The sequence below is a fragment of the Myxine glutinosa genome, chromosome 2 (genome assembly GCF_964187855.1).
Source record: "Myxine glutinosa chromosome 2, kmMyxGlut1.1, whole genome shotgun sequence".
Taxonomy (NCBI): Eukaryota; Metazoa; Chordata; class Myxini; order Myxiniformes; family Myxinidae; genus Myxine; species Myxine glutinosa.
The window spans coordinates 129,488,099-129,503,290 of NC_136262.1; the positions used below are offsets into that span (position 1 = coordinate 129,488,099).

The 15,192-nt window shown below is 45.5% G+C and overlaps 2 protein-coding genes across 4 annotated transcripts in view; both read left to right on the forward strand.

The window, feature by feature from the left end:
* Nucleotides 1-15,192, forward strand: part of LOC137421260 (GMP reductase 1-like) — a 905,715-nt gene that overhangs the window by 228,844 nt on the left and 661,679 nt on the right. The gene's annotated exons all lie outside the window — the stretch shown is intronic.
* LOC137421266 (transmembrane protein 79) lies at nt 6,358-15,128 on the forward strand. 2 transcript variants are annotated; one of them, XM_078771643.1, is made up of 5 exons: nt 6,358-6,492; nt 8,142-8,238; nt 10,866-11,702; nt 12,167-12,380; nt 12,511-15,128. In XM_078771643.1, exons 3-5 carry the CDS (start codon nt 10,886-10,888, stop codon nt 12,698-12,700), a joined length of 1,221 nt encoding a protein of 406 aa, XP_078627769.1. In that variant the 5' UTR covers nt 6,358-6,492; nt 8,142-8,238; nt 10,866-10,885; the 3' UTR covers nt 12,701-15,128. The 2 variants fall into 2 exon arrangements, 1 of the variants encoding a protein (XP_078627769.1); XR_013622361.1 differs by lacking the exon at nt 10,866-11,702.

Here is a 15,192-nt window from a genome sequence, read left to right on the forward strand (position 1 = left end):
AGAGGGGGGAGGGGGAGGGATGGGAGGGGGAGGGGGGAGGGGCAAGGGGGAGGGGGCAGAGGAGGGGGAGAGGGAGGGTAGGGGGAGGGGGGAGAGGGAGGGTAGGGGGAGGGTGAAGGGGGAGGGGGGAGGGGGGAGGAGGAGAGGGGATGGGGGAGGGGGAGGTGAGGGGGAGGGGGAGGGGGTGAGGGAGGTGAGGGGGGAGGGGAGGCGGAGGGGGTGAGGGGAGGTGAGGGGGGAGGGGAGGTGGAGGGGGTGAGGGGAGGTGAGGGGGGAGGGGAGGCGGAGGGGGTGAGGGAGGGGAGGGGGGAGGGGAGGGGGAGTGGAGGGGGAGCAGGAGGGGAGGGGGAGTGGAGTGGAAGGGGGAGGGAGGGGGAGGGGAGGGGGAGGGGAGGGGGAGGGGAGGGGGAGGGGAGTGGGAGGGGGTGAGGGGGGAGGGGAGGGGGAGGGGGAGGGGAGTGGGAGTGGGGAGGGGGGCTTCACCCGGGTTGAATAAGAATAATACAAATATATGATGAAAAGAACATGTATATTTTAGAGCAATATCACAGTACATTTCCTACATGACGTTTTGTCAATTTTCAATTTCTCAAAACCTCTGGGTATACAACATTTCTGGTTTTCTTACTTGGTGCCAAGACATAAAGATTGCTTGGTTTTCCAACCCTCGAGCAGCCCACGTACAGCTGGCCATGGGAAGTACCCGGCATTGCTGGGCGGGGCAAGGGAGGGGAGGAGGGAGGGGAGGGGAGGGGAACGGGGGGAGGGGAGGAGAGGGGGAGGGGAGGGGAGGAGAGGGGGGAGGGGAGGGGAGGAGAGGGGGGAGGGAGGGGAGGAGAGGGGGGAGGGGAGGAGAGGGGGGAGGGGAGAAGATGGGGGAGGGAGAAGAGGAGGGAGGGGGAGGAGGAGAGGGGAGAAGAGGAGGGAGGGGGAGGAGGAGAGGGGAGTGGGGGGAGGTGAGGGGGGAGGAGGGAGGTGAGGGGGAGGGGGGAGGGGGAGGGGGGAGTGGAGGGGTAGGGGGGAGGGGAGGGGAGGGGGGAGGTGAGGGGAGGGGGAGGGGAGGGGAGGGGGGAGGGGAGGGGGAGGGGGGAGGGGAGGGGGAGGGGGTGAAGGGAGGTGAGGGGGTGAAGGGAGGTGAGGGGGGAGGGGGAGGGGAGGGGGAGGGGGGACAGGGAGGGGGAGAGGGAGGGGGAGAGGGAGGGGGAGAGGGAGGGGGAGAGGGAGGGGAGGGGAAGAGGGAGGGGGAGGGGGAGGGGAGGGGGAGGGGGGAGGGGGAGGTGATGGGGGAGGGGTGAGGGGAGGGGGAGGTGGGAGTGGAGGGGAAGGGGGGAGGGGGGAGGGGGGAGGGGGTGAGGGGGAGGGAGTGGGGGAGGGGGAGGGGAAGGGAGGGGTGTGGGAGGGGGAGGGGAGGGGGAGGGGAGGGGGAGGGGAGTGGGAGGGGGGGAGGGGAGGGGGAGGGGAGGGGGAGGGGAGTGGGAGGGGGAGGGGAGTGGGAGGGGGGAGGGGAGGAAGAGGGGGGAGGGGAGGGGGAGGGGGGGGCTTCGCCCGGGTTGAATAAGAATAATACAAATATATGATGAAAAGAACATGTATATTTTAGAGCAATATCACAGTACATTTCCTACATGGCGTTTTGTCAATTTTCAATTTCTCAAAACCTCTTGGTGTACAACATTTCTGGTTTTCTTACTTGGTGCCAAGACATAAAGATTGCTTGGTTTTCCAACCCTCGAGCAGCCCACGTACAGCTGGCCATGGGAAGTACCCGGCATTGCCGGGCGGGGGAAGGGGGGGAGGAGGAAGGGGAGGGGAACAGGGGGGGAGGGGAGGGGAACAGGGGGGGAGGGGAGGAGAGGGTGGGGAGGGGAGAAGAGGGGGGAGGGAGAAGAGGGGGGAGGGGAGAAGAGGGGGGAGGGGAGAAGAGGGGGAGGGGAGAAGAGGGGGGAGGGGAGAAGAGGGGGGGGAGGGGAGAAGAGGGGGGAGGGAGAAGAGAAGAGGAGGGAGGGGGAGGAGGGAGGGGGAGGGGGAGGAGGAGGGGGGGGAACGGCTCGCTTGGCAAGCGATAGCAGGATTTTTACTTTTATTTTTACCTCAATGAGGGCTATATATATAGTCCTTGCTTGGAGCCTTCAAGTTCAACATAAAGTTTTTTTATGAAAAATAATGCAGATGTATAACAATCCACCAATGCAAGTTCAGAAATGAATGCAGATCCTTTACTTTGCGATACAAACGCAATTCCCGCCATTTCCACTCACGATCGAGGCCCTCCACAGTCGGCTTCTATCAGTTCGGCCGCGCCTCTTCTTCCTCCTACAACTTCGTCTCACTTCTTTCACTCAAAATGTACGAAATTCTGCCGCATGAAATTATGTAGAGGCCTCGTCGGGGGGATATAAGGTACATAAGGAAGGCGTTGTAACAGAAGATTCAAAATAAAAGTGGAAGAACATGAGGAAATGGGAGCTATTCTGGACCCACAGCCAAACCCGACAAACCATTGCAATACACCCCGGACGTCTAGCGCCGCCACAAACCACCATGGAATTGCAGGTGGCGCGGTTTTTTTAAACCATTGATATTAAAATAAAACGTAGCCTATAACCACCAGGATTTTATGCTGATTCCGAATCTGTGTCTAAAACTTTTCTCCGATGTGTAGTTCTTGAGTTATAAGCGGACATCCAGACAGACACACATATACACACACACACACAGACACTCCTCCTTTATATATAGAGATATAATATATATAATACATTTATATATAATACATATAATACATATATATATATATATATATATATATATACAAAGGTGGGCGGTCCGCTTCGAAAGTCCGCTTATCCGCTTATCCGCTGCAGCGGACTAACGTTTTCGAAGCAGATAAGCGAATCGGAACAACCCCCGGAAACCGAAGCGGATAAGCGTAAGCGGACTACCGAAAAATTAAAGCGCATCGCGATTCGCCAAATCAGCTGTTAGCCTGAGCCGTTACTCTAGAATTGTGAATATTTATTTAAGTGAATAATAAGTGAAACCCTAACAACTCGGCTCTCGCCCAATCTCTTCCCGCTCGAGTTCCGTGATGCTTGGGTAACTCTGTTTCTCAGGCATAACACGCCGCTCCCGAGCTCTGCCTCGGTCGAGCGCGTGTTCAGCTACGGGTCGGACATCCTCAGGCCTAAGAGGTCGGCCCTGGCTGCACCGAACTTCGAGGCCCTCGTCTTCATGAAGGGCAACCTCCAAATCCTCAAGAAGGCCCACGAGGTGGAGGAGGAAGACGAGGACTAGTCAACAGACTGCTAGTCTGTTGACTAGTAGACTCTCTTGTCAAAGAAAGGACGGGCAAATTGATTTTTCTTTAATGTAACTTGCATATATTAAAATTATATTTAAATTAACTGTAGAGTAGAGTAGAGTCGAGTGGAAAACTTTATTTCAATAAATTTTGAATAAATTTTATTTAAATAAAAATGTATATTTTTGATCTTAAAAGCTTTGTTTGTCTTTGTACTTGTAGTAGTTAGAAATGGCTATTTAGGCTTAAAAAGCATTAAATTCCCTTTAGAAACGTCAAAAATCGCTTTAAAAACGTCGAAGCGCTTTAAAAAAATCGAATCGAAGCGGATAAGCAGATAAGCGGTAAGCGGACTAAGATTTTCGGCCGCTGAAGCGGATAAGCGAATCGGACTACACGGGCTGGCGGAGCGGATAAGCGGTAAGCGGACTTAACATTTTCCGAATCGCGCCCACCTTTATATATATATATATATAATACATGTAATACATATATACAGTGGAACCTTGACTTACGAGTGCCCCAACTTACGAGTTTTTCGAGATACGAGCCGTCGCTCGGGCGGTTTATTGCTTTGAGATGCGAGCCGAGATCTGAGTTACGAGCTTTCGCCACCCGGTCACGTGGTTATCTTGCCGTGCAAGTTCAGTATCTCTGCCGTATATCGCTGCATTTTTGTTTTCGCATGTTGGTTATTTTGAGTTTACGCCACCAGGTGGGTTCCGGTCACGTGGTTATCTTGCCGTGCAAGTACAGTATCTCTGCCGTATAGCGCTGCATTTTTGTTTTTGCATGTTGGTTATTTTGAGTTTACGCCACCAGGTGGGTTCCGGTCACGTGGTTATCTTGCCGTGCAAGTACAGTATCTCTGCCGTATAGCGCTGCATTTTTGTTTTCACATGTTGGTTATTTTGAGTTTACGCCACCAGGTGGGTTCTGGTCACGTGGTTATCTTGCCGTGCAAGTACAGTATCTCTGCCGTATAGCGCTGCATTTTTGTTTTCGCATGTTGGTTATTTTGAGTTTACGCCACCAGGTGGGTTCTGGTCACGTGGTTATCTTGCCGTGCAAGTACAGTATCTCTGCCGTATAGCGCTGCATTTTTGTTTTCGCATTTTGGTTATTTTGGAAAATTTCTTAGTTTTAACCACGGGGCCTAAGAAAGTGAGTGCCAAGTGCAGTGCTGAGAAGAAGAAGAGGATGATGAGCTTGGCTATAAAACACGCAATCGTCGAACAACATGAGCGAGGTGTGCGTGTTGTCGACTTGGTGAGGCGGATGTGAAGGCAGCTGAAGATTTTATTATAACTGAGAAGAAGAAGAGGATGATGTGCTTGGATATAAAACACGCAATCGTCGAAAAACATGAGCGAGGTGTGCGTGTTGTCGACTTGGTGAGGCGGATGTGAAGGCAGCTGAAGATTTTATTATAACTTTTGCCGAACTGATAGAAGCCGAACGATACATCCCCCAGCAAATCTTCAACTGTGACGAGACAGGGCTCTTCTGGAAAAAGATGCCGAGGAGGACGTATATAACGGCAGAGGAGAAGAGCATGCCAGGCCACAACTTGTTCAGAGTGCCGGCGATAGCTCGCCTTCTCTTTGTGGAAAACACGGTGAGATCCTTAACATCCAACAACTAATGGGACGCAAACGGGGCGCCCAGTTTAGCGGTACACACATTGATGAATCACCCTGCCTGTGATTCACCCATGACAGGTTATAGCTGGGTCGGGATTCAAACCCAGGCTGGACAGTTTAGAGTCAAGTGTGCGTACCTCCAGTCCAGGCCATCCTGCCAACTTGTATGCTGCATACAGGTGAAATATAAAGCGCGAGATATTTTTATATATACTGTATATTTTAAAAAAAATTGGTGTGGTTTTTGGCGGGCTGGAACGGATTAATAGCATTTCAATGCATTTTAATGGGGAAATTTGATTTGAGAAACGAGCAATTTGAGTTACGAGCTCGGTCACAGAACGAATTAAACTCGTAAGTCAAGGTTCCACTGTATATATATATATATAATACATATAATACATATATATATATATATAATACATATAATACATATATATATATAATGCATATGTTACATATAATACATATATAATGCATATGTTACATATAATACATAAAATATATATAATGCATATATTACATAATACATATAATGCATATAATCATATAATACATATATATTACATAAAATACATAAACTACATATATATGTATATATATACATATATATATATATATATATATATATATATATATATATATATAATACATATAATATTTATAATGCATATATTACATAATACATATAATATTTATGATGCATATATTACATAATACATATAATATATATATTACATATAATACATATAATATATATAACCACCTTTTGAGGCCATTTTTCCCGCCTTTTTGGGGAACCGTGGTCCCCTTTTTGAAGCAATGTTTAATGGCCGGATGCCCTTCCTGCCGCCAACCCAGTTAATCACCTTTTGCAACACACAGGGAATTAGCAGTGAACTGGTACTCAATTTGCCAACCTCGGAAGGATGAACAGACTGAGTCAACCCCCCTGGTGTTAATTCAGCGATCGACCGGGATTCGAACCTGGGATCCTAAGATCCCAAGCCGGCACCCTAACCACTCGGCCAACACCAGGCTAAGCTAAGATCCCAAGCCGGCACCCTAACCACTAAGCCAACACCAGGCTAAGCCAATACATATAATATATATAATGCATATATTACATATAATACATATAATACAAATAATACATGTAATATTTATAATGCATATATTACATAATACATATAATATTTATGATGCATATATTATATAATACATATAATACATATAATATAATACATATAATGCATATATTACATATAATACATGTGCATTAATTCATATAATACATTTTATACATATATTACATATAATACATATATATATATTTCATCAGGGCAGTCAGGATAACTTAAAGATAAGCACAGTCACCTTAAGCTGTTTTACCTGTGTTCGAATGTCGACCCAGGTATAACCATCATCCTGGTGTGTCACAGGCAGGGCGATGCATCAATGCGTGTGCCGTCCATCCGGAGGACACGTCTGCCAGCACCGGTCATTAGTCCACGCTAGAAATCCAACAGTGTCTTTCACGAAGAGTAGGTGAGTTATTGCTGGCATCCTCGAATAAAAAATTTTAAAATCCCTGCGGCTTTCAATAAAATATCAATCTTTGGCAGTCAGGTCGTGAAAGACTTGCGTCGTAAACGTGTCCCGGCCGAGTAGTAGTAGTGGTCTTATTATTAAATAATTAGAGTATATGAATATAAATGACTAAAATTAGAGTATATGACTTTGGGTCTTGAGTTTGAGCCCTTCATGTTCTGTTAAATAACACCAGGTGGGTTGACTCAGTCTGTCCATCCTCCTGAGGTCGGACAAATGCCTCCAAATATCCCTATCCTGCACTGCATCCTGAAGCTCTGGCAGAGACAGTTTGGTTGCAATGGACTTCTGTTTCCTTAATGGCCCAATTAATCCCACCTCCTTGTGGAGTCATGTGGAGTCAGTCAGGGAACCATGGGATAGTTACGAGTTTGCGTCCACCATCGCCCCCCAGTGCTAGTCGACATGACCTCCGGCTTAATGTCCTTCCAATGGATCGTGCACACATTGATGCGTCGGCCTCCATGCCAAGCACCAGTGTGGCAGTTTATAGCTGGTCCAACATTCAAACCCATGCTAAACAGCTCAAAGCTATGCTGCCAGTCCCAGTTCCCAGCCATTAATTATATCTTATTACTAACATTGCATGTACGGTATTGTCTCATGAAAGTCGCATCACATCCGGGAAGGGGTGGTTAGGAGTAATAGGGGTTAGGGCAATTGACTCATCTTGACTTCCGGTCCAATAAGTTAAAATTCAAGTGAAAACTAGAAAGCATCTGAAAATGCAAAGCCTGTCGGCGGCCGCTTTGTATTCAGACTTCTTATTCTTCCGTATACTAACGTATATAATTCACAGAAAACAGGACAAAACAGGTAAAAAAAATACAAAAAAAATTGACTGTAGGTGACCTCATGACCTCAAAAGCAATAGGCTTCAGTGACCCAAAATGCAACCTCTGCTCAAATTTCAAGTGAATCAAATGAAAATTGCCAACTTTATGCAATCTTGACCTTTGACCTTTTGATCAAAAAAAAGGAGCTTCTAGCTTTTGATTGGTGAACCAATTCAGTGACCCAATATGCAAATTCTTAAAATTTTAGGTCAATTGGATGAAAATCGATAGTTTTATGTGACACTGACCTTTGACCTTTTGATCAAATTATTAATTTGTCTTCTCCATATTCTCATCATAAAACTTTGTTGAAAATTTGATGACAAAACTCAAATGGTGAATTATAATTTCAGGTCATTTGGATGAAAATTTATGATTTTAGGGCACGCTGACCTTTGACCTTTTGACCTTTCAACAAAATTATTACTTTGTTTTCTCCATATTATCATAATAAAGCTTTGTTGAAAATTTGATGACAAAACTCAAATGGTAAAAAAGTTATGGCCTGGATAGACAGACAGACAGACACACAGAAGTTATTGCAAATCCTCGTCTCCCACGCTACTTATTACCAAAGCATTAAAATCTGTTTTAAAAGTGCCAAGGTTTCTAACACAGAACTATTTAACTACAACCAACTTGTATGTTGTGTATGAATGTTAAAGATCCCACGGTATCCTTCTTGAAGAGTAGGCAAGCTATCGCCAGCACCATGGCTATTTAACTACCACCAACTCCCCCTTATCACAGAATCCTAGACCCAGATCCCAGCAAGGCCGAGGAGCGTCCGCATGTCCAAGCTCGGTGTTTGTAGAAACTCTGCAGGTTTGAATCTGATCACCACTTGGTGAGTACAAGTACTAACCATTTTTGTCCGCAGGCATACATGCTTCCTCGTTCACGTCCCCCCTTTTTCACCCAACCCCCCTGGTTCTGTACAAAGGCTGCCATCTGCCTAGCGGATCACCCGTCTGTGCCATTGTGGGTCGAAGAAATTACGACTTTATCATGGGATTTCATTTATCCTCCGTGAAATACGACTGCTTCTTGTTTCATTTTCTCCACTTTCGTTTGTAAATACCACTGTGGGAGTATTCATCCTCTCTCAGTAGTCTGTGGTTTTCCTGTTTTACCCCTTTACTTCCTCTCTACAGCCCAGTCATCGTTGTTATTAGTGGAGGGAGGGAGAGGGAGAGGGAGTGGGAGAGGGAGAGGGAGTGGGAGAGGGAGAGGGAGAGGGAGAGGGAGAGAGAGAGAGAGGGTTTCTTTGCCAAAACAATCTGATTTGAAAAAGCTCTGTGTTCTGAATCTGGCATTAGATTCAATTTCAACAATGTGGAGAATTAAGTGGGCTGGCAGGATGGCCTAGAGGTACACACACTCACCTCTAAGTTGTCTAGCATGCGTTCAAATCCCGACCTAGCTATAAACTGTCATCCCATTGGTGATTCATCAACGTGTGTGCCATCCCTCGGAACAGGCATCCAGTCTGCCGGTGTTAGTTGATGGACGTTAAAGATCCCATGGTGCTCTTCATGAAGAGTAGGCGAGCTATCATGAGGAGTAGTAGGTACCCTGAATAGAAGGAAATTCCTACCCTGAATTTCTGCATCAGATTGGCAACCCATCCAGGATTGTGTTCCACGTCTAATGAAACCTTGCCGGAAGCCCTAAGAGTCTAACCAGAGAGAGACAGAAGGAGGTTAATTAAATAATAAATGCTTTTCTCCTTCTTACACCTTTGCCAAAATCTCCTTTCACTCACACTTTTGTACACCTTACCCTTTGCAATGCACACTTTTGTGAGAAGTCAGAGTACCGTATGTGATTCCTTCCCGCAGCATTGGATTGCGGAGCCGGAAGTGTTCTTCTGCAGATCCACAATATTGTTCTGACTCTTGGTGAATCAGAGTGCATCATATGCTTGGTAATGCGTGCTTAAGGGGATGTGACCTTTTTACGTAAATATATGCTATGTATCCACGTGTCAGTACAGCCAAGAATTTCCCACTGGTTCAAATAATTAATCAGTGGCTAGCTCTTGACTGTACTCAGGTGTGGATGCTTGCTGACCTGCTTGTGATCCAATTATGTCCCCTGGCAAATGGAGCTTCTTCTGAACTTTCGCTACTCTTGTCAGTGTCGGGCCCACATTGCGATTCTATTCCAGGTGACCTTCATTCCATTAATTTGCTTCTCGGCAGTACCTCACCATGTCGCTCTTGGCCGTCCAATCCTTCTCCTTCCGTCAGGTTGCCAGAATTTTGCTCTTTTCGGTATATTCGGATCCTCCATATGCAACACGTGACCAATCCATCTCTACTTCCCAATTTTGATCTCTTCTGTGATATTTGTCCTCCCTGGTAGGCTTTCAACCTTGTTCTTACAAGCCATGTCAGGCCAGAAGATGCTCAAGATTTCCTTGTGGTTGCTGTAGATGAAAAACACGAGTTTGCGGCCATTAAAGATGGAGTAGTAGACTTTTCCAAAATTCACAAGAAGACTTGCTCCAAGAGGACTGCCTTTATGGTGTGGATAGTTGGCATATGTTTACGCAACAGTGGTTAAGTAACACCATTTGTACATTGAGTGCACAGGCGAGCGTCATGAAATCTGCACGGACGAACACGTTGGGCAAACTTATGTAAGGTCTCCAGTTTTCCTTGAAGTAGTTTGGTTTAATCCAGATCATAGCTAAAGGTATCAGTGTGGCAGCTACATTCAAGTGTAAGGTGTGCACAGAGGGAGCTGCAGATGGAGGAAATGTTGAGTTGGATCTTGGAGATGGCGTGAAGCTAAAAGATGTGAAAACATTTTGCTACCTCGGAGACATGCTGAATGGATAAGGTGGATCAGACGCGGCAACGGTTGCTGGAGTGAGATGTGCATGGAAGAAGTTTCGGGAACTGAGTGGCGTACTGACGAGGAGGGGAGTGTCGTTGAAGCTGAAGGGAAAGGTGTATGCTGCATGTGTGAGAAGTGTTATGATTTATGGGAGCGAGATATGGGTAATGAACGTAGAGCAGCAACGAAGGCTGGGAAGGGTGGAAATGCGAATGGTTCGGTGGATGTGTGGAGTATCGCTGAGAGAGAGGAAGACAAATGATGAATTGCGCAAGATGGGAATAGAGCCTGTGATGGATGCTGTGAAGAGGAACAGGTTGAGATGGTTTGGTCATGTGTTGAGGAAGGATGAAAGTGACTGTTTGAGAAGAGTGATGGAAATGAATGTAGAAGGAAGTAGAGGACGGGGAAGACCGAGAAAGACTTGGCCAAAGGTGACGGAAGAAGAAATGTGGGCAAGGGGGTTAACAAGGGGAGATGTAGAAAATAGGGCAAAATGGAGAAGATTGTCATGGGGCCCGCAAGGCGAACCCCCACTGTAGCAGGGAAAATGGCCTTAAAATGCCGGTTGTTGTTGTTGTTGTTGTTGTTGTATAGGTCGAGGTGAATCTTTCCTATGTCTTCGTACAGATTGCTATCGAGTTTAAGCAATGGACGCACCTGGTGGAGGACTGGGCGACAACTCGAAACAGATAGACCGTGTGAAGGAATCCATTGCCGACATCATTGGGCAGCTGGGGGACATAGGCCCAGGACGTTTTTCCTTCTCACCCTTCATAGATACCGACACTCAAGTTTCCTTGGCATCAGTTTCTGAAAGTGTGGATTCTTCCATGTCTGAACCTCATTCGATGCCATCCACTGGCTCACCTTGCTCTCCTGCAGCGCAAGACTCTACCGCAGCACACGCCAAGCCTGTGAAACTGCAGGGCACCACACCTGTCAAAGTACCAGCTCTTGACAACTTACCTAAGTGGTTTGCTGATACTAATAATGGGCAGGTGCAGCTTGCAGGTGGAGACCAGGTCAACAAATCTCCAACAGTAAATGGCCTCTTACACATGGCTACACTTCATAGAACACCTGTTAACACAATCAAACCGAGCCCAACGGACAAGGATGAGGTGTGCATCGGTCCCATGGAACTTGATGAGCCACACCAAGACAACAAAGTAGCATCTCCTACTGATATGGGATCAATTTCTCTGCTTTCCATGACCTGCTCCAAGCATGAAGAACTTTCAGGTAACAGAAGCAGGCAGGCAGCGGGCTGTGCCATACAACAGGGGCCTTGCCAGTGCTGTTTGGCTTGTGCTGGACTACTCACCGCTCTGTTGGTGGCAGCATGTCTCCTTTACACTACCTATGAATTTTTACCATACGAGGCACCACTGTGTAGTGACATAGCCAGCCGGCTGGCGTTTGGGCTCCGCTGTGCTATATTTACCCTGCTGCCATCTGTGCTTGGTGAGTAACTGTGTAGTTGTTTTTAAGTGTCTTAGACTCACATTGGACCTGATTATAAATATACATAGATTATAAATTGAGAGATGTCGATATATTTTACACCAATGGACAAATCAACCTCGTTTATGGGATTTGAATCGAGGATTCTACCAATGAGAACAGTGCTACGTATGGTCTGTTCCTTTTCGGGGTTTTTTTTTAAAAGCATGGACTTAACCACTTTGGAAATAGTCAATAATTTGGTCTGCACTTGTCATGTCCAAAACCAACCAAAGCATTCACATCTTAAAATGCCAGGAAAATGACTGGAATGGAGGCATTCGGCAAAATGCCACAACCAAAATGAATCACGCTTGCCCTTTTCAACCATCCCTCAAAACGTAGTTTCAGATTTTCTACCCCGTGTTATTATACGGTGTGCAGCCGCTCTCTCGGGGAGACATTCAGTTGTTCGTTTGTGACAGGGATGGTGGCCGGCGGTTTGTCACAACTGTGCAGACCTGTTCCACCACGGTGCTCCTCCGGTGCGTGGCACATCGGAACCAACGACCATTTTGTAGCAGATTCAACGGAACATCTTACGCTTTATCTCCTGAACCTCCTCATGCTGGCCACTTACCTACAACAACAAGACCTCAAAGTCCTACCCATGCTTGTGGGACTTTTTGTTATCGGAAGGTAAGATTTTATTATTTCCACTATTCCCACTGCCAAATTGAAAGAAAAAAATTAATCTTATCCGTTCTCGAGTTGGCAAAATTTATCTTGTCCCTTCCACCCCCCCCCCCCTCCCCCCTTCTCCCTCCAGGCTCCTGTATTGGTTCGCATGTGCCTTGTGCCCACTGTACCGGAGCTTCGGAGCAGGCCTCACTTTTTTCCCCACACTCGGTATGATGGTGTACAACCTGTATTGTTTGCTCACCATTCCCAGTGGCCTTGTGTTACCATTACCATCATCCAACCCTGAAGCAAGCCCTTCACTACGTTTCTGGGGCTGAGGCTGTTGGAAATTCCAGCGATGTACCAGAGAAACAGGAGTCAGCCATGATGGATTTCATTACTCGTTGATGAAATGATGCCTTTTCATGTTTGCGTGTGGTTTCTGATGGTCAGTCACTACTTGCAACCTTTTTTTGAACACATGAACTGGTTGCACATCAAATGAAACAGGTCAACACACTTGTATAGTTTTGTTACGGGCCCATGATGACGATGAGCTATGTCTAAAGACTAAGATGTTTGGGAAGAGAAATGAAGTTTCTTGGATGCTTACATACCAATAGTACATGGTGTGACCCATTCCATGATTAATGGTTTTCCTTTCTTTGAAAGTTGCTAAGCAATGAATTTTAGTAAATATAACACCGAGTATATATCAAAAGATTCAATTATTGTGGAAAACTGTACAATAAATTGATAGACATAGCGATTGTCAAGTTATCGTATTGTTGGTCCCACGTACATCTAAGGGACAGGTTATTTTGGCAGGCTTAAAAAAGACTTTCACCTTGTTTGCGGAACGACAACTTAGACACAGGCACAAGATGGTTCCTTCAAGGCAGTGTAACCTCCCAAAGTGTAAACGTGACCCCAGACTTTCTCCATGAAACTTTTGAAAATTTCATCCTTTCTTGCATGTTTTTCAGGCAGGCAGGAATTTGGCCAATACCGTAAATCACCTATTCCTTGCACAACACAACACAAGATGTCTAACGTCCACCAGCTGTGATTGCAGTAGATGGGTCCTGGCTTTATGTCTTGGACACAAAACTAGATTCATGGGAAAGCAAGGTGAGGAAAAATGCAACACTGGTCGTGCAGCAACTGGTGAACACAACAGGGAAATAAGTTAATGCAGAGACAGCGAGAGAAAGAAACAATGACAGATAAGGGATTGGAAGAGGAGAAAGATAAAACAAGAAGACGTCGTGCGGAGCACGATATTTGCAAAATCTAGCCCCTCCCCCCCCAAAAAAGGTTGCCATGAAAATATCAAATTGTCCATTTTATTAAGATTAAAATTGACGATCTTAATCAAAGCTCTGGTCTATCAGATTAAAATTGATTATTTTTCAGAGGAAAATTGATATTAGAAGTTTGACCTTGAGTTGACCGTTGACCTTTTGACCTCAAAAATGTTGCTTTCCCAATTCAGTGATGCACTATGCAATTTTCTTCAATATTCAGGTTAATTGGATGAAAATTGATGATTGTATAAGTTTCACCTTGAGTTGACCTTTTACCTTAAAATAGTTTAGTTTACCAATTCAATGAGGCACTATGTAATTGCTGTTTAACTTTCAAGTCAATTGGATGAAATTGATGATTTTTCAGATGAGAATTGATGATTTTTCAGATGAAAATTGATGATTTTAGAAGCTTGACCTTGAGTTGACCTTTGACCTTTTGACCTCAAATAGTTGGTTTCCCAATTTAGTGACTATGGAAATGCTGTTCAGCTTTGAAGTCAATCGGATGAAGAATGACAATTTTAGAAATTTGACCACAACATGACCTTTCACCTTTGATCTCAAAATGAATAATCTTCTTCTTTATGACCAACTCTACCATCTGGTGAAGTTTCGTGAAGATCGGTTTAAAATTGTGACCTGTAGGTGAATACAGAATAATGACAGAATACAGACAGAATAATGCACCAGACCAACCAATTTCCTTGGAAAATCTTCTATTTCTGTAAGTAATAAAGAGAGGGAAGAAGAGAGGTCGAGAGATTCGAGGGGTTTATGAGGGTACAATATGATTGTGGGTAAGGATGGAAGTTGACATGATATGGTGGTATATCACCAACTTGAATCTTCAGAGAGGAGGGTGGATTTGAACAGCTTCAAGGAGAGTTCCACAAATGGGGGAAACAATGAACAAAAGTAGTGTAGGTGGACAGTCAACCTGGATTTTGGGAGTTTGACCAGGAGGGGGTTACTGGATGAATGGACGCGTCCTGGACGAGAAGTGCAAGCTGGACCAGAAAAAAGACACCCTTTCATAAACATGAAATATAACTTCCTTTGCAAAGATGCAAAAGGACAAGCGCAAAAACTTTCATTGGACTTGGCCGGGAACCAAACCTGGGACCTCTTGCACCCGAAGCGAGAATCATACCCCTAATGTATTTAGCATCTTGTCTGTGAAGCAAACATCTTACAGTTTATCTTCCGGTCAGTAAAACAAGCTCAAAGTAGACATCTCAGTGGTGGCAGTATGCTACCTGCGTACCTTCCCCTCCTGTTTGTTCAACACAATAAATGTTCCGTTTTTGGGCCCTCACCTTAGATGCAATACAAACTGGCTGCTTTCATTTGTCTTTTATACTTGACATCATGTTAAATATGAACAAATATGTATTTCAAAATACTATATATTGCTTTATGCAAAGTTTGTTGAATAAAACGTTACATTTACAACTTTTTTATTTGCCAGATGTGGTGTACAGAATGGATGAGTGTGCAATCTACAAATAACACAAAGCACA

Bases quoted from the DNA above. Each gene is read 5' to 3' on its own strand.
- LOC137421266 (XM_078771643.1), top strand. From the start codon at position 10,886: ATGGACGCACCTGGTGGAGGACTGGGCGACAACTCGAAACAGATAGAC. The intron at 11,703-12,166 runs GTGAGTAACTGT...CGTTTGTGACAG, and splicing joins CCTGCTGCCATCTGTGCTTG to GGATGGTGGCCGGCGGTTTG. The intron at 12,381-12,510 runs GTAAGATTTTAT...TTCTCCCTCCAG, and splicing joins GGACTTTTTGTTATCGGAAG to GCTCCTGTATTGGTTCGCAT.